At 42.6% G+C, this 19,059-nt stretch overlaps 1 protein-coding gene across 2 annotated transcripts in view; it reads left to right on the forward strand.

The window, feature by feature from the left end:
- PANK1 (pantothenate kinase 1) overlaps nucleotides 1-13,741 on the forward strand; it is a 64,693-nt gene extending 50,952 nt beyond the window's left edge. For both annotated transcript variants that reach the window (XM_084773449.1, XM_084773450.1), the window contains exons 4-7: nucleotides 3,183-3,359; nucleotides 3,911-4,034; nucleotides 10,682-10,807; nucleotides 12,300-13,741. In XM_084773449.1, coding sequence (XP_084629575.1) covers nucleotides 3,183-3,359; nucleotides 3,911-4,034; nucleotides 10,682-10,807; nucleotides 12,300-12,359 — 487 coding nt within the window. In that variant the 3' untranslated portion in view covers nucleotides 12,360-13,741. The remainder of the gene's footprint in view (nucleotides 1-3,182; nucleotides 3,360-3,910; nucleotides 4,035-10,681; nucleotides 10,808-12,299) is intronic.
- Nucleotides 13,742-19,059: the final 5,318 nt, after the last annotated feature.

Genomic DNA, 19,059 nt, shown 5'->3' on the forward strand with positions numbered 1-19,059 from the left:
CAGATGTGCAGACTCCAGGGATCTGTATCATCTGAGAAGCTTTGCTAAGGAGCTAATTGTGGGGTGTGGCTTCTTCACACATGAACTAATGCCCACAAACCCCAGGTATTGATGAATGCCCTTTATGAACCTCCTGGCTCAGCCTCCCAAGTGCTAGCATTACGGATATGTGCCGCCACTTCAGCTCAGAGTTTCTCTTGTTACAAGTTAGAAAATATCCGATGTAGACAGCCAGGGTGAGTGGTGAGGACAGTATGTAGGACACACTTTGGGGACCATTTCTGTTAAGCATGCTCTCCACCACTGAGGTATTTCCCCAGCCCTGGGGGACTACCGATGCACGCAAATGCTGGAACTGTAAGTTTCGTCGCTTCTCATAAACTGAGAGAGGTAACTCCAGGTGTTTCTTAATTCTGGTTTTTCATACACACACATACATACATACATATATACACACACATACATACTTGTAAACATTTCATTGTTGTTTTGGTGGATTTCATTTTATTGAGGCAGCATTTTACTGTGCAGACAGAACTGGCTTTGAATTTCCTACAGTGCACCAGTCATAGCCTTCCAAGTACTGGACTCATAGGTGGCTGTGCGTGCGTGTGTGTGTGTGTGTGTGTGTGTGTGTGTGTGTGTGTGTGTGTGTGTGTGTTTGTTTATACATACACGGCAAAGGTTTTCACTGAACCTGAGAGCTCACCAGTTATAGTAGGTCGGATGTGCTGGCCCGTGTCTATCAAGGAGTGTCTCAGACCCCCCCCCTCCATACTCACACCCCAGAGCTGGGGTTGCAGATGCACAACAGTGCCCAGATCTTTATACAGTTGCTCGGGGTTGGAACACAAGCCCCCGTGCTTGCTCATCAAGTACTTTACCAAGTTAGCCACTTCCCTAGCTCCATCAGAAGGTGTAAGAAGCCATGTTATCTCATGAGCTCCATTTCCCTTTCCATGTTTTGTACGGTTGGTTTTCTGTCCTTTAACTGTTTTCTGGATTTGGGCACAATTGTTGTTCCCCCTAGTGACACAAGTTCAATTCTTAGTATGAAAACCAGGTCTTTATAGCTCATGTTACAGTGTGTAGTCTACTAAAAGAAGAAAATTAGTCTGGGACTTAAGTTGAAGGGACAGCGGTGCCTCCTGGTCATTCAGGAGTCTACTTTAAGGGCGTATACTTATATGCCCATCAGTGGCCACTGCTTCACAGGCATTGCCAATTCAGTCACTAAAATGAGTAATCGAAGAGTTCTTCTCACTCTGATGAATAATGAGACTACCCAGTGCCCTTTTCTATTTGCCTCTGATATACTGGAAAACAGACAGAGGTATCTGCTTGTGAGAGAGGAAATGTCCTGACTAAATAAGAAGGCTGAGCGTAGTAACACATGCTAGGAGGCTCTTGGCTCTTCTGTGCCGTTGCCGTCTTCTCTCCTGTCTGCAGCGCAGAAGCTGTGCAGATGCTTTCCCGCTTTCCCGCCCAGTTTCTTATCTGGCATCCTCCACCATTTTCTCGTCATACTTCCCCATTTTCAGTCATGCCAGCACATCAGTTGATGAGTTACCTTCTTTCTAAGTCAGCCGGTTTCTTGAGTTGCCTACATTCTGGGTTGGTGGTCGAATGCCTTGCCGCAGGGGGATGCCTAATGTTCAAAGAGAGGGACAAACAGTGTCGACGCTGAAAATGTGAACAAAGACTTGAAAAGTATTCAGGGAGCAAACAAGAAAATGGAGGTAGCACACAGCCCGAGAAGTGTTCTCATTAAACACACTCCTGGGGCTCGGTGTGCAGATGAGGGTAGATTTTTGTGTTTGTTCGTGCCTCTTTGTTTCCTTGTGGCACCACACCCACCACACCCATGACTTGGGTATTTTTTTGCTGGTTGTGCACATGTAACATAAAAGACCCTGAAAGGGGGGGGTGCTCTTTCTTTCTCTCCATTTCTTTCCCTTCTTTTTCTTTTTTCTTTCTTTTTCTTTTCTTTTCTTTCTTTCTTTTTTTTAAATCTAAATCTGAGAGTATGGCACAATTTTATTTTAAATGCAACTTTAAAACCTATGTGCCTGTCCATGATCTGGTGTCTTCTTGATAACAGTATTATTTGCAATACATTTTCCTCTTTAATCTCAACTTAATTCCGCCTCTTTGAATTAAAAGCTAATGTCCAAATGAAAGTTGTTTTCCCAGAACTAGTGGCTCTTTGAAGCTGCAGAACCAGTTGATATGAGCAGCTGGCTCTTCTCTGTTTATCATGCATGGTGAATCAGAGAGAAGTCTTTGCCAGCAGTTAAGAATTAAGGCTCCCTTTCTTACCATGACTTTCCTAATGGTACTTATTTCTCTGAATTGGGTTTTCGTGACATCAGGTAGCTTTAATAGCAATCTGTAATTAATTTTATTCTCAGCTACTGTAATTAATTTCTAAATTTGGCAACAAGGACTATTTTGGAACCTCCAAAATAATGGAAAGCTTTTAAAACATACTCCAAGCATTGGAACATTTTTTGCACTTTCAGTAGTGGGTGGTAATTAGAAATAAGCAATATCCAAAGAGCAGTGGAAACCATTATCTTATTAGGTAGGTAGTTTTCCCACCAAAGTTTCCAAGGTAGCATGAGATGGACACTCTAGATAGGTAGGGTCAGGAAAGGCAGCCTCCTGCGCTGGCTGCTGGGACAGACATGAGTTGAGGTTGTCACCCCGGGGGCTGGCTCTGTCGTCAGGAACTATGCGCACACTATGACTTTCCCTCTGAACTGCATTTAGCTGCATATGGCGTTCTAACATCATCCATTTCTCCAGTTACGTGCCACTACCCAAACAGAACAAACCATTGCATTGAAGCTGATTGATTAAGCACTTAGGCTAGTAAGCTGGCTGAAGGTCTCACAACAGAAACCAGTGAGAGTCTTTTCCAATTCTATTCTCAAATGCAGGGGCAAGTTTTTCTCAATGTTTAATCCCAGCTGCTGCCCTCTTTCTTACCCAGTCTACCCTCAAGCTCTGTTGTATCTCTTAACACTTGATGCACATGCACCTCTGCTCTTCCACAAAGTGCTCCCTTGCCCTTCTGCATTTTTTTTCTGAATCCATATTAATAGTCTTGATGTGGCTGGGGGACTTGGATGGGCAAATCACAAAGCATAAAAAAAAAATAAACCTTATTGTTCCTTCAGTCTTGGAGGTGGGACATTCCTAGGCCTATGTTGCTTGCTGACTGGTTGTGAGACCTTTGAAGAAGCTCTGGACATGGCAGCTAAAGGCGACAGCACCAATGTTGATAAGCTGGTGAAGGACATTTACGGAGGAGACTATGAACGATTTGGCCTTCAAGGATCTGCTGTAGCATCAAGGTAGAAACTAAGTGGTGAGGAGCTTTAGCGAATCCACACCAGGCAGGCTCTCCACCCAGGCCATTCATCTAGTTTTCTGTTGTATTGTTTGTTTTTTTGTTTTTGTTTTTGTTTTTGTTTTCTTAAATAAATGTCAGTCTACCAGCCTGGCTCAAAATTACCTATCCTGTCAGATCTCAGATTTGATCTCCTGTCCTTGATGAAGCACTGAGGTGTTTACCACTTGATACTTGTGCTTAAAATAAGGCAACTTTGAAAGAAGGTTCTGGAAAACTGCCACAGTTTCTCCCCTTCCACTCTTGTCCAGATATCTAGAAGCATTACAAGTGTCTGTCCCATGAATAGTCATGCTACTTTGTCCCTTGCTAAGAAGGGGCAGCCAGCCACTCATAGTGTAATGCTGTCTGCTTATAAACCACGGTAGCGAAGTCTGCTTATCTGAGTTTGAAAGGGATTGATTATTCATAGTGCTTCCCAGAGTATCTTGATGTAGAAGCTTAGGCCCTCCCTGAGGATAACTTTGAATACTGTCACTGATATTTCCAACATAGCTTTGGCAACATGATGAGTAAAGAAAAGAGAGAGTCCATCAGCAAGGAAGACCTCGCCCGGGCCACATTGGTCACCATCACCAACAACATTGGCTCCATTGCTCGGATGTGTGCACTGAATGAGGTAAGACTTTAACTCTGAGAAAATGGGGGGGGGGGCGCGGTCCTCATACATCATCTTTGACAGTATAATAACTGTCGTCATTCTGAGGAAAATTGACTTTTATTATGTGGTTATAGGGAGAAGATAACATGATTTACTTTAAAATCGATACCCGTGTGGAAGCAAGTTTAAAATTGCAGTCCACATTCCATTCTTTCTAACTGCTATGCAGTGCCACGGGCTGCGGAAAATGTGAGGAAAGCCCCGGGTGTGTATGTAAATAATCAAACTAAAAGTGCTCCCACCTGCAATGCTCGGTATTCTCTCTGCTTTCAGCTTCTTTACAGTGTTGCCTTGTGGCATGGAGTTCAAGCAGCATTGTACAGGGCTATCAAAGCACAGAGAGCTTGCTACAACCAAGGCCAGCCAGAGCCCCAGGCACAAGAAGAAAGTAGAGCTGAGGACAGACAAAGCTTGGTTAACAAGTTTTGAAAGATTGCTGAGTTCTTTGGGGAGTCGGGGGGAAGTACAACCCCTTTCTAAGAAACAAGATTTGAGAAGTAGAACAATCCACCCCTTGTGGTGTGTTAGGAACACAAGAAAAAGAACTTGGGGGCATGGAACAGGTAATAGGAGAAACATGTAAGAACCACAGCAGATCTGTAATGGGGTTTTGGAATGCATAATTTTTAATAGAAATATGATGTGCATACAAAAGACCGTTCAAGTCATAAGTATCATAAATATTAAATATGCATAACACACACATATACCCCCCCTAGATCAATAAATAAAAATTTACAGATACTTCAAAGCCTTTTTGAGGATCTAGAGAGATGGCTCAGTGGTTAAGGGCACATGCTACTCTTGCAGAGGACCTGAGTTCGGTTCCCACCATCCATGACCGGTAACTCACAGCCTGCCCTTAACTGTGGCTCCAGGGGACCTGTAGGGTCGCTGCCAAGCTGAGTTGTAGCATTAGGGTATAAGGCACTTTTGTTTGTTTGTCTGTTTGTTTAGATGTTGGTTCTGGCTTTGAGCTTTGTGGTTACAAAAAGAGACCCCGCCTGTTACAACACTGTCACCTGGAGAGCAGTCAGCATTTACTGGAAGTCCCTTATCCATGTGGGTTTAACTAGGAAGCTGGTGAGCAGGCTCCAGAGGCATGCCTTCTCAAAGTCCACTTTGGTCATGGGATTCATTGGAAACACTGGCTTATTTTTTTTTTCCCGGCATTAACCTTTGCAGGGTGTTTTTCCAAGTAGCCAAACACTAGCTGTAAGACTAGTATGTGGGTTGGCTGGCTGTGCTCAGGGCTCTCAAAGGTCAATTGCACAGTGACACCCTTTGCCCAACAAAGCAACTGTGCCCTTTCCCCCGCTTTCCAGAGTTACCTTATGCCCTGCAATCTGCTGGAGCGAGCCAGGTCTTTTTAAACACAGGTATCAGAATCCCTCTGGGTGAGGCCAGCTGCTGTTATTTTTCCCATTGGAAAATAGACACATGCTACTTGTAGGCTGGAGCAAACTCCTTTGGATGTTCCCTGTGCAGTTAGTTCAATGGATGGAGTGGCCGACTCACTGACACAGGCTCCTTTGCAGGCTGCTGAGTAAGTGCAGGTTCTCAGGACAGCACAGGGGATGGCAGCATCAGATTTCCCTGGGAGAGCAGGAACAAAGGTCGTCAGCCCTTGCGTTGCTGTCTGCAGTTTCTGACTTGAGAATCTTTTATCTCAGCCATTTTTCACAGCATGGGGCACCGCATCACTTGAATCTGAGTTGTTTGCTCTTGATATTGTTATGGCATAAAACGCCCTCTTTACCTTTTTTTTTTTTTAAAGCTCTAACATTTATTTTTATTGTTTTAAATTATGTCTACGTGTGCACATCTGTGGTATACAAGTGAGTCCAGTGCCCCCAGAGAGCAGAGGAGGTAGACCCCAGAAGGCTGGAGTCACAGGTAGTTGTGAGCTACTGGATGTGGGCGCGGGGAATCCATCTCGGGTCTTCTGGGAAGTGCATCACTTACTTGTCCTTAACCACTGAGCCATCCCTCTAACCCCACCCCCAACTTTACGCTTCACGTGTCTCCTCATTAGCATATATCAGTTATTCGTAACGCATCTCATTATGTCATTTTCACACACGTACACGGTATGTTTTGATCATATTTGCCTCCCTTGCCCTCTCTTTTACCTTCGCCGCCCACTGCCACTGACCCCCCCTCCTCTTCCCAAGTGGCCTTTACCGCCCTCTCCCTCTTACCAGGGATTTTCATTAGGGTTTTTGTTTTTGATTTTTCGGGACAGGGTTTCTCTTGTAGTCCTGGCTGTCCTGGACTTGCTTTGTAGACCAGGCTGGCCTTGAACTTACAGCAGTCCACCTGCCTCTGCCTCCCGAGTGCTGAGATTAAAAGCCTGGGCCATCATGCCCAGCGTTATTAGGGTTTTTAAAAACAGGATCATCGGTGAAGGTTTATTCACAAGAGCAGGGACTCCTATGTCCTTATGGCTACTGCTTAAGGACAGTCAATGTTGATCTGCTCTTCATCAGCCATCACCTGTATAAGTCCTCAGGGGGAGGTGGGACCCTTGAGCCCTCCCAGCCCCATGAGAGGATGACAGGCCTAGTCTTGTGTAGGCATGCCTGGAAGTCAGCAGTGCTCCACATCCCTCGCCCCATCCTCTGGTCCTTACATTCTCTCTGGTAGTCCTCCCATTATATTCCTTGAGTCTTAGAGGGGATGCTGTAGCTACCTTATTTATGGCTGCACATCCAACAGTCATTTGTTCTCAGCACTGTGACCAGTTATGAGTGGCTGCAAAAAAGAAGCTCTTCTGATTAAAGCTGACATCAACATTAGTCCAGGGGTACAAACAGCTGCTTAGAATTAATTTGTAAGGCACATCATGTCCATTTCATAAAAACAATAGCTTCCTTGATAGGGCCTCTTACTGTCCTAGGCACAGGTTTTAACCAGGTGCATAGTATCACATATGAATTTCCTCATGTGAAGTGAGCCTCAAATCCAAGCTGAGCGCAGTAGGTTTCCCCCATAATAGCCTGTTGCACCCGTGGGCATATCCTGCTTGGACAGTTGATATTGTTACACTCAAGGTTCATAGCTAGATAAGGCTAGTTGATGCCATTTCTCTGGCAGCAGCCTGCATTTTGTTGAGTTTTGAATAGACAATTCAGAGCCCCAAACATAGTAGAAAGGCAGTCGGGGAAGCAAGTCCGTTTCTACACTCGCCTTGGCTTGAATCTCACTAGAGAAGGCCCCTCGTTTTCAGGCTTTGGTTTGTTTTTGTTCTATGTTCTATTTAGTATGGGATAAATGATGCGCTTTCAAAGACAACAAGCTCTACAGAACATTCTCTCTTTTTAAAACTTCATTTGTTTGTGCATGGGTGTCTTGCCTGCATGTATGTCTGTGCACTGCATGTGTCTAGTGCCCACCGAGGCTAGAAAAGGGCATCGATTGCCCTGGGTCCAGATTTAATTACAGCTGTGAACCGACTTGCGGGTACCAGGAATCAAACCCAGATCTTTCGAAAGAAGCAGCTAAGAAATTATCACAAACTGTTCAGTTCACCCTCTGCATACTACTCTGCATTCTGCTTTGTTTGCTTGTGGTTTTACTGTGAAAAATTCTAGGCGTACATGAAGGAGAGAGATAAAGGACTCCGTTCTGTCAATCAGTTCACACTGAGCACCTTCCAAGACTTTGCCACACATGCCTTGTCTGTCTCTTTTTTTCCTTTCTCCTACTCCTCTTTTTAGCCTAAACATCAGAATTTTAATTCCACCATGGCTCTCAGTCTACAGTGCTTCAAATAGACATCTCTGAAAATATTGCCTCTCGCTGTTTTACGTAGAATGTCGTAAGATTGCTATATTTATATTTCAACATTTGTAATAGCTGTCTAGCACAATACATGCTGCTAATGATATGATCACTTTTCTAGTGATACTTAGGGTATTACTTTTAGCCTTTTGCTTTATTAAAACTCCTGCAATATGTACATATATATGCACACATTTATATAACTTATAATTTTGCGTAAATGTCTGAATATAGGAGCCCACAGCTTTAATACCAGAATTCAAAGGCAGAAACAGGCAGATCTCTCTGAGTTTGAGGCCACCCTGATCTACATAGTGACCTCCAGGTCTACATGGTATGACTTTGTCTCAAACAAAATTACTAAATCAATGAAATTAAAAAGGTAAATTTCTGAATCAATGGGTATACCAATTATAATTTTGACAAATATTATAAAACTTCTTCCAAAAGGTAGTTCTAATTTAGGTGTCCAGTAAGCATAATATATAAATTTCCAAGAGGTCTGTAAACCTTTTTTATGTTTTCTAGTCTAATGGAAAAGAAATTGTACCTTAATATAAGTGAGGTTATGTATTTTCACATATGTAATAATTATTGTTTCTTCCTTTAAAAATTTTTTTTTAATTACGTGTGTGTGTGTGTGTGTGTGTGTGTGTGTGTGTGTGTGTGTGTGTGTAGGGATTCAAACATACTATGGTCCATGTCAGAGGACAACTCAAGGGAGTCAGTTCTCTCCTTTTGCTATGTTGGTTCCAGACATTAAACTTGGGCCATCAGGCTTAACAGTCTGTTAATATACTGTTCATCCATCATGTGCCGGGTTGTTGGTCCTGCTTTCTTGTTGATTTGCAGGAACTTTTTTGGTTTTTTTGTTTTGTTTTGTTTTGTTTTTTGTTTTTCAAGACAGGGTTTCTCTGTGTAGCCCTGGCTGTCCTAGAACTTACTCTGTAGACCTGGCTGGCCTCGAACTCAGAGATCCACCTGGCTCTGCCTCCTAGAGTGCTGGGATTACAGGCGTGCATCACAATGCCCGGCTCCAACACTAGTTTTTATTTATTATTATTGCTCATTAATATGTGTGTTTGTGTCTCTGTGAAGATGTGTGAGCATGTGTGCAGGTGGTTGTAGACATCGGATGCATTGAATGCTGTGGGGCTGGAGTGACAGGCAGCTGGAAACTGCTGCGCGCGCGCGCGCGTGTGTGTGTGTGTGTGTGTGTGTGTGTGTGTGTGTGTGTGTGTTGCGAGCCAGTCTCTGGTGCTTTGCAAGAGCAGTGTGCCCTCTTAGCTGCTGTGCCATTCCTCCCTCTCTGCACTGCTTTTAAGAAGCGTTCACCTCTCATTTTCCCTCTTTGTTAAACAATTTTCATTTTGACCCACCTGGCCTTTATTTGCAATATAAAATTCTTGTCACAATGTAATGCCTCCTCTATCTTCCTGATGGACAATACAAGACTGGGCTTTGAAAATTCTACTTTGAGCCTCCTAAGTTTAGTTACATTCCTCTTCAGTGTGCTTTTTCTTTATCTTGTGTAATGGAAAGTTACTGAGAGTACCTCAGAGTCCCTCACCCATGGAATATTTTCTATGACTTGATGCCTTCATGAACATCCACGGTTAAAATCTGAGACATTTGAAAGATGGTGTTTCTAGACCTTGATTACTCCTGGTAGACAGAGCCAAAAATAACCCTCAGAGGCCCTCTTGCCTTTGATCTTGAGTGACCATGGCAACTGGCCGTGGTTCAGCATCTGCATGGAGCTCAGTCTTCAGCTTCACAAGTACCTGGGGGAGGAACAGGAAGAACTGCAGGAGCTGGAGGCTTGGGAGACCTGAAGCCTGTCTCCGTGCGCAGGATGAAGAGTGTCCACAAGTGTGGGTTCAGAACGAAAATCTGCATCCATGGTGTACTTTTTTTGGTACCATCTTTTAACCTTTCTGTAACTCAGACAGGACATTCTGCCTTACTCTTGAGGCCAGAGACAGAATATTGTTTCTTTATTATATCCCAAACTCAGTAGGTGAACAAACCACAGCCATTCATGTCATTTATAAGTTGGTTGTAATAGTATTTTATGCTTGGAATTTGGGAGCTGAGGGACAATTTAAGCTGGAACTTTAACTCCGTTTTATTCATTATATATATATATATATATATATATATATATATATATATATATATATATAATATCAAACCTAATGGAACATAGCATAATAACTGTAAACAAGAACCTAACAGCCTGTCCATTATCATGTGTGCTTTGCCCATGTCCTGGTTTGCTTTCGGTTGCTGTGATAAAGATCATGGGGTGGCTATTGGTGTGAAATGGATTTACTTGGCCTACACTTCCTAATCAAACTCCCATCATTGAGGGAAGAGGAGGTAGGAACTCAAGCAGAGTAGGAATCTGGAGGCAGGATCTGAAGCAGAGATCACAGGGGAATGCTGCTTACTGATGGGCTCAGCCTCATCCAAGTCATGACACCACCGGAAGTGGGCTGGGCCATCCCACGGCAATCGTGAGCATGCCCCATTGACTTGCCTGCAGGCCCATCCGATGTGGGCATCTTCTCAACTGAGGTTCCTTCTTCCCAACTGATTCTACTTTGTGTCTAGGTAACAAAAACTTAATCGCCGTAGCCCAACCAAAATCTTCCCATTCTCTTGTGTGGAATTAACTTTGTTTTTAGAGATGCTGAAATTGTTCGTTTAGAAACAGTGACTGAGCGGGGTCATGTACAGCCACACTTAGAACGGTGAGTCTTTACGAAATGCTGTTTAAGCCATGGCTTAATTGTTTGCCTGTAACTTTCCCCCCCCAGAATATCGACAGAGTTGTATTTGTTGGAAACTTTCTCAGAATCAATATGGTCTCCATGAAGTTGCTAGCATATGCCATGGACTTTTGGTCTAAAGGACAGCTGAAAGCACTGTTTTTGGAACATGAGGTAGGTCAAGCTCCCAGGGCCTTAATTGTCTCCCATGTATTTTGGGCTGTCTAACATAAGAGCCAGTGTATTAATAATATTTATTATTAATATTTATTATACTCCCCCAAATGTCATTTATATGATGGAAGCTTTCTTATAGCCAACGGTGGAGATTTTGAAGACAGTTCCTGAAATGAAAAGAAAAAGTCATCTGGAAATGTGAATGATTATTATTATTATTACTATTGTGAGAAACAGTATGGAAATTTATTTTTTTCGGGAATTAAAGGTAGAATGAAATGACCCAGGAGCCACACTTCTGTGTAGCTAATCTAACACATAAGAAATTACTATATTGAAGAGATGTCCCTGTGACTGATGCTGAAATGATTGACATTTGAATGTAAAGTGCTCAGAAGAATTGCAAGCGTGCAGGAAGACCTCAGAAGTTGCATTAGTGGTCCTGAGGTGTCCGTGCCATCTCTAAGGCAACTGCTGAAGCCAGGCCAAAAGAAGCGCCGTGTCAGGAGCCCTTTGGAAACCAGGCAGCTACTGGACTCAGTATTTGTCTGTTGTAGTTTCCTCCCCATCCCTTCACACACTAAAATCCTAATTCCCAAGATGGTGGTGTTTGAAGGCGAGGCTTTGGGGAGGAGACTACATTCCCAGGGCAGCACTCTCTGAAAAGGAATTAGCATCTCCACCCCCTCCTCCACCTCCCACCCCCACCCCCATCCCAGCTACAATGCCAGTTTACAGTGATGACAGCGGTCCACAAGGAGTCTGGCTTTGACAAACACCCTGATGCTGGCCTACTCCACCTCCAGAAAGCTAGGAAATGAAGTGATACTGCTTATTTCATAAGCCATTTAGTCTGTGGAATTTTGTTGCATATAGTAATCCAATGACTAAGACACTATTTCCTAAAATAACTGAGTTTTAGAAATGTTCATTTTCATAGAAATATGAGCTTCTGTTTTACAGGAAGGCAGTGTACACCATATGCCAGATACAGCTCTAAGCACTTTATTATATTATGGATAAATATGCATTCAGACTAATTAACAGTTATTTGATTACTCAATCTTGATTTTTTAAAATTTTACAACGAGATCAACGTTCGTTTGTTTCATATTCAAGAAATCAACTGTATAGACTCAATTATGCTAAACATGGGCCCTGCCTTTAACTCATAGCCCAGCCATAAATTCTGGTTTTAATGTTACACATCTGTAAAGTTAAGGGCAGTGTTTTTTTTTTCAATTTATTAATTATACAGTGTTTTGCCTGCATGCGAGAAGAGGGCACCAGATCTCATCATAGATGGTTGTGAGCCACCATGTGGTTGCTGGGAATTGAACTCAGGACCTTTGGAAGAGCAGGCAGTGCTCTTAACCGCTGAGCCATCTCTCCAACCCCAAGGGCAGTGGTTCTTAGAGCTGAGGAAAGTAATAGTAGTTCTTTGGTTACAGTTCAGAAATAGTCTTACAGAACTTCTCCATTTTTGTAGGGTTACTTTGGAGCTGTTGGGGCCCTGTTGGAACTGTTCAAAATGACGGATGCTCAGTAGAGGGAACAGCCCCTCGTGGGGACAGAGAGCTGACAGGCACCACCAGAGAAGGTGACATCTCCATGGGACAGAAGCCAAGCCACTATGGTGGATGAACCTGCTGTATTTGTAAATAACTTAAAATCCTAGATCTTTTGCTCTTAGGTTTCAAGCTTATGATACAAAATGGGGAATATTAAGATTTTTTTCTGTATACTGTATTTTTTAAAGAAAAAAAAAAAAAAAGAAATTGTGCAGCGTGGCCAAACCTACCAATTTCATGCGTTAACTTTGAAAAGTTGTATGATGTTTAAGAGGGGCCTGAAATGAGAACGCTGTCCATTTTTCTTCTGGGGTTTACTGATCAGTGTGGTAACTTTAACTTCATTTAGTAATTACTCTAGGAGATTTTTGCCTTTACTTATATTTTTTCATGACGTTTCATGATTTGCTGTTGGTTTCAAATGAAACTACGAATCTGGCATGTTGCACTGTGAACACTTTGTTTGTTTACTCTCTCTCTTTTTTTTAATCTTTTTTGTTTCAGTGTCTTAGGACAAAAAAAAAAGAGTCCTTCCTCTGTTTTTGTCCCTCGTGATCTCCCTCTTCTCTGTCTGTATGCTTTCCTTATTGTAATTGCTCATGTCAATCAAGGTGCTGACCAATTCAACACAAAGTTAAACACAAAATCCGCAATTCTAAAAGTCTGACCATGTGAAAGGAAAGGGTTAATGAAGGTGAGAAACATTGAGTATTATATTGCAATTTTATCTTGTCTTCTTACCCCTCAAATCATAATATTCCATTGGATTTACTTTACACTAAGTTGGAACAGTCTGTGATAATGTGTCCTCATTCACGTGTGCCATATGAAAGGCAGCAAACCCCTGTGTAAAATTTGGAGGGGCTGATCTGATCACACAGGACTTAAGGAAAGTCATGGGTTGAGGTGTCAGAAATAATGATCTGTTTTGCACATGTTTTTACCCTACGAGCCGTGTAACAAGACACCTAAAGTAATAACGTTACAGGGCTGTTTTTTTTTTTCATTTCTGTTTTAGTATTTAAACTGAGGTATGTACTTTATTTCGTTTCTAAGACATAATTTATAATACACTAACATATATGGACATTTCCTTCTGAAATGTTTGTGTTAGGATAGATGGGTCACTTTCAAATGAGGATGCTGTACACACACTGTAACAGGAGACCTAATGATCTTTTGATTAGGGTACCCTTGCAAGGGCTTTTTGAAAGGCAATACACTTGAAATTCTTGGCCAATCTTCACCTCTCTACTTGTGGAGCACCACCCTTCATTTCCGTATCCTTGAGTCTTGAAGAAGTTGATGCTAATGGAAGAATTCACTTGTCTGCTTTAAATAAAGCCCGTTTCTGTTGGGATGTTTTTAGTGTATATGTTATTTTCATTTCTTATACCTCGTCTTTATATTTATCTGATTCTTATGTAAAGTAATTGTATGTTGTTGTTCTTGCTGCTGTTTTCTTCCTGCTGTATAGCTCGTAACATGAGGTTTTCCCACACATGTGGTGGGCTCCAGACTGACTCTTCAGCTGTAGCTGCAGACCAGTACAGGGTTTTCTAGAACTTTCCTTTATGCTCTTATATTATTGACTGCTTAATGCCAAAATGCCACTGTGATATTTGGTGATTTTGAACCAGTTGTATTTTTTCTTCCTCATCACATATACATTTTGTCAACTTCTGCTTAGCTTTAAAACATTCAGTAAACTACGAAGTACCTGAAGGAGACATTATCTCTGTTAGCTATTCGAGTGCCTTCTAATGGTCTCTCCTCCCTTTAGTCTTTCAGGGGACAGCAGACCCGAGACCTAAAGGTCATGGTTCTGCAAAGGAAACCAGGGCAACTAACTGTGCCTATATATTTATTACTTATCTAAAAATCACTTGATCTCTCACTATGAGCATCCAAAAAAGCTGGAGCTGGGTGTGGTGGTGCCCATTTGTAACCCCAGCACACAAGAGGCTAAGACAACAGCATCAGTGTGAGTGCAAGGCTAGCGTGGGCTACATAGAGTTCCAGGCCAGTCTACATATGCCTCCCCAACCCCCACTTTTCTCTCCTTCCTCCTCTGTCTCTCTTTCCCTCTCTGTCTTTCTCTTCCTCCCTTACACACACACACACACACACACACACACACACACACACACACACACACACACTCACTCCATTGGTATACATCAGTGGTTCTCAATCTGCGGGTTTTGACCTTTTGGGGAGTCAAATAAGTCACAGGGGTTGCACATCAGGTACCCTGCATAGCAGATACTTACATTACAATTCATAACAGTAGAAAAATTACAGCTATGAATGAGCATTGAAATAATTTTATGTTTGGGCATCACCACAACATGAGGAACTGTATTAAAGGGTTGCAGCATTAGGAAGGTTGAGAACCACTGGTATAGATGAATAAATAAAATTTCCATTATCAACTAAGTGTGTTTAGCTACATACTGCTAACTTATTTTTTTTTACAAGGAGGAACTTTTGTCCTGAGAGTTTTTCACATTTTAAAAATTATTTTCCTTAGATTCACCATCACAAAGAAATATGGCAAGAATTAAAAAAAAAATCTTGTGCTATGGAATCAGTATGGCCAGAGAGCGCTGACCGGGGGCTTGTCACTGTGGGGTGGCTTCCGTTCAGATGCAGCTTAGCCAGTGACTAACTGTGAAAGCAAGTTGCCCAAATCCTCTTTTAGCTCAAGTTTGCTCACATATAAAACACAGCACATAGTTTTACATTTCTGTTTTAGTACACATTAAAATGTGTCATCTGTGTTTGTTGCTGTTGTTTTCTTTTTTTAAAGATGTTTTTTAACAGATGCATTAAATAAGTCATTCTCAGCTTTCTCACTTGTGAAGACTGGAGACAGACCATGGCCACGGGTCTGAAACCCCACACCCTCAAGCTTGCCATCACAACGGACCCGTCAGCCTGAGCCAGGTGGCTTGAGCATTATATATCACCATTATGAGACTTCTCAAATACTCTGTAGCAAAATTGTTAATGTGAATGATTTCAGAGCACTCTTCTAAGGGTGGTAAGTGATCAATGGTTCTGAAATTTAAAGTACATATAGTCTTAAGGATATGTGGTAAGAGTCAGTGGAAATATAGTTGTATTCTTTGCCTTATGCACCACAGGAATCCTTGGGAACTGTTTGGGGGTAATGACAGTTGATGTCACCAATGATATGAGGAGTATTAAAGGTTACTTAAGAACTGGGGAGAGGGTTGGAAACTAAGATGACCAGTGTACATCCTCACTGTCCAGCAGAGAAAAGATTGCAAGGCAGAGTGTGTAATGAGACACAGAGACATTCATTCATCATTATTCACAAATACAGCGATAAACAAAATGAAGTCCCATGCTTTCTAGAAGGAAAAAATAGGTACATTATATAATACATAATAAATATATAATGTCATGTTACATCACTGCTACAAAGAAAAACCAGGCTAAGGCTATATTCCTTCAATTGAGGAGGATAGTTCTATTTAGGAAAATGAGACGGGATGGAGTCTCTTTGATCAAGGTGCTCAAAGATGGCCTCTTGTAGCCAGGCTTGGTGGGGCACGCCTGTAATCCCAGCACTGGGGAGGCAGAGGCAGGCAGATCTCTGTGAATTCAAGGCCAGCCTGGTCTACAAAGTGAATCTAGGACAGCCAGGGCTACACAGGAATCCCTGTCTCATAACAAAACAAAAACAAAAAGACAGCCTCGCCTGGAAATGAGCTCTGAACAGAGACTTGAATGGAAGTAGAAGGAGATGTGGGGTTATTTTTTTTCCACTCGTGGCAAATGGGAGTGGGAGTTTAGAGGATCTGTAAGAGGTTTTATCATATTGGGTAAAACATGCCAAGGGGGCCAGGAAGTGCAGTTTTACTAGCTGTCTTCAACCAAGTCCCACTAGGAGGTGCGGGTGAGGAGAGGAGGGCTTCTCAGCTGAAGGAAAATAAATGATGAAGGAAGAAATAGCCTGCTTGCCCTTTTCAGAGTAGAACGTTTTGCTGGAACCTGGTTCACAGACAAGAAACTGAATGCTAGGGGAGAGGTGGCCACCCTCTGCTTATGGAAAGGCTTTTATTCCATGCTAAAGATCTTCGACTTCCTCGTAATCAGCACGGAGCCACTGATGTATTTCAAGTAAAGTAAAGCTGGAAAGAAACCAGACTTCGAAGGAATGGGCCAAATTGTCCTCTTGAGGGAAATCTATAAGCCAGTTACTACACAAACACATAACACCATTCCATTAGCTGACTCACTGGCCCTGATGTGCTAGTCTCAAGCAAGACCTGCTGGGTGAACCATATTCCCTCGGTAGCTACTGAGGGCTACAACTCTACCATGAGTCTAGTGAGTGAACAAGAAGGTTCTGGCACCAGGGTTCTCCCAGTGACCAAAAGATGATTCCAGTGTTCTGAGAATGAATTGTACACTGTACGTTGTTTACTGGGCCTACTAGGTGCTCATTCATTGGCCCTTCATCTCTAATTTTTACTGAGAATTCATGACACAGGAGGCACTGGGCAACACTCAGGATGTCGTCAGCTAGGAGCAGGACTGCAGACGCCTGCTTTCTTGCAGGGAGATAGGCAGTTTGTGCAGTATGTACCAACACATAGGAAGCGTTCAGAGCCGTCAGTGCCCTGAGAGAAGGGAGAAAGGGAAGTGATGTACAAGGAGAGGGACTTCTCTGGTGAGATGACCCTGTGGTGCAGATGTGATTGAGTCAGGGACTACCCTGGTCAGATGCCCCTGTGGTGCAGATGTGATTGAGTCACGGTCTAGGCTTTTGGGGATAATACGCTCACCTTGCTTTCCTGTTTTAAAGCAGTCATCTCATGAGACAGTTTATTTGAATTATTGACTTGAAGCTTCCCTGTTGATACTTTCACCTCATAGTTTCCAGTGTATAACTTCAGCACTTTGTGAATTTTATGTATGATATGTTGATCTTTCCTTCCTTAGCCAAGCCAAAAGCACTTTCTCTCATAACAAAGTCAATTACTACAGTTTTCTGAAAGGTGTCTACCAGTGATCTGGTGTAATCGTTTATGTTGAGCCCTTTAAAGTCAACCTTGGAAGACTGCTTTTTAAGGATTTTTCAATTGCAATATAAAAATAAATATACATTTTTGCATTATAAGTCTTTGAGTCTTTCTTCACTCATTCTTCTCAGATAAATATGGAATCTTCCATCTAGAGTTAGCTGAGATGACTCGATGTTTCCACTAAGCTGTTTCAGCCGGTTGCCAAGAATTCATCTTCCTGTTAATTTTAAGCGTTTTTGTAAGAAACATGTATTGTGTGCATGTAGTTTAACATAAATAGATAACACAAGACTGAATATGATAAATGAGAGGAGCCAAGTTTCCTTTTTTGTTGTTGTTTTTATTTGTTTTATTTAATAATTTTGAACAAACTGGCTTACCAGGAAAAGGTAAAGGGGGTAGTGGTGATTTGTGTGTGTGTGTGTGTGTGTGTGTGTGTGTGTGTGTGTGTGTGTGTGTGTGTGTGTGTGTTTATTTTAATGTCTAAGAGTATCGTGTGTTTGTGATTTATTAAAGTTGCTTACAGGCTGTGGTTGTGTGTGTGTCTGTGTGTGATGTATTAAAGTTGCTTCCAGGGTATGGTCGGAGCAGTCCAACAATGGCTATTGCTTGACAGGCCAAGAATCTGGTGGTTGTTCAGACCATGAAATGAAACTGGATGTCTCGGGAGTCCCAGGGCATTTCTAGAGAGCTGCTGGTCTTCAGTCTGTGTTGGAACCCGAAGCGGTATGTTCTAACAGCAGCGAAGGAATGCCTTAGCAACAGGATATATGTGGTTGTCGTTGAGTGCAAGGACAAGCAGGCCAAAAGGAAACCCTTCCTTCCTTTATGCTATTTTACAAGTGCTGCCGCCAGAAGGTGTGGCTCAGACATAGGCTGGGTCTTTCCACTTCAAATAATCCAATCAAGAAAATCCCTCGTAGGTGTGCGCAGCTGCATGGCTTGTAGTTAATTCCAGATGCTGTTCAGTTGACAACCACGATTAGCTGGCATGCCCAGATGAGAGAGGAAGGGCTTTAAGACTTGCCATGTTGATGGTGGAGGGGAGCACGACAATGAATGGACTCATTGGCTGGCGCCCACCTGGGTCCTATCCCTGTCCCCAAGGCCTGTGCACTTGGGATCTGGACTGATCATTGGGAAAACCTCAGGTTTTGGCATGAACCTGTGACGCTGGACATAGATTTAATTTACCAAATCTAGTCTTACACTAAACTCGGAGACACAGTCATCACTTGCTGCTAAGGCATTAGTTGTTTCTGCGCTGGAGTCGGGGTTGGGTGGGTGGGCCGCGACTGTCCTCATGGCTTCCCTCATGTTAGGGCTGGTCTCACTGAGTATCATTGGGTTCTCACTGGATTGAATTGGCTCCATTTTCCTAGAGCTTTAATTGCTTTTATGTCCATTTTTGCCTTGTAGCATGTTAGGGAGGAATCTCTTTTACTTTCTTTACATAATAAGCTCACTTTCTGAGTCCACTTTTTAGCCCCAGGCTACTAACTTGTGCCGCTTTCTTTGCCATTGTAAGGGAGGGTCTGAAAATCGCTGAAGGAAGACTCCAGACTCAAATAGCATGTAAAAACAAAGAGCTTATTCTGCAGAAACAGCCTGCATGCAG

The sequence above is a fragment of the Acomys minous genome, assembly GCF_964271855.1.
Source record: "Acomys minous genome assembly, chromosome: 2".
NCBI lineage: Eukaryota > Metazoa > Chordata > Mammalia > Rodentia > Muridae > Acomys > Acomys minous.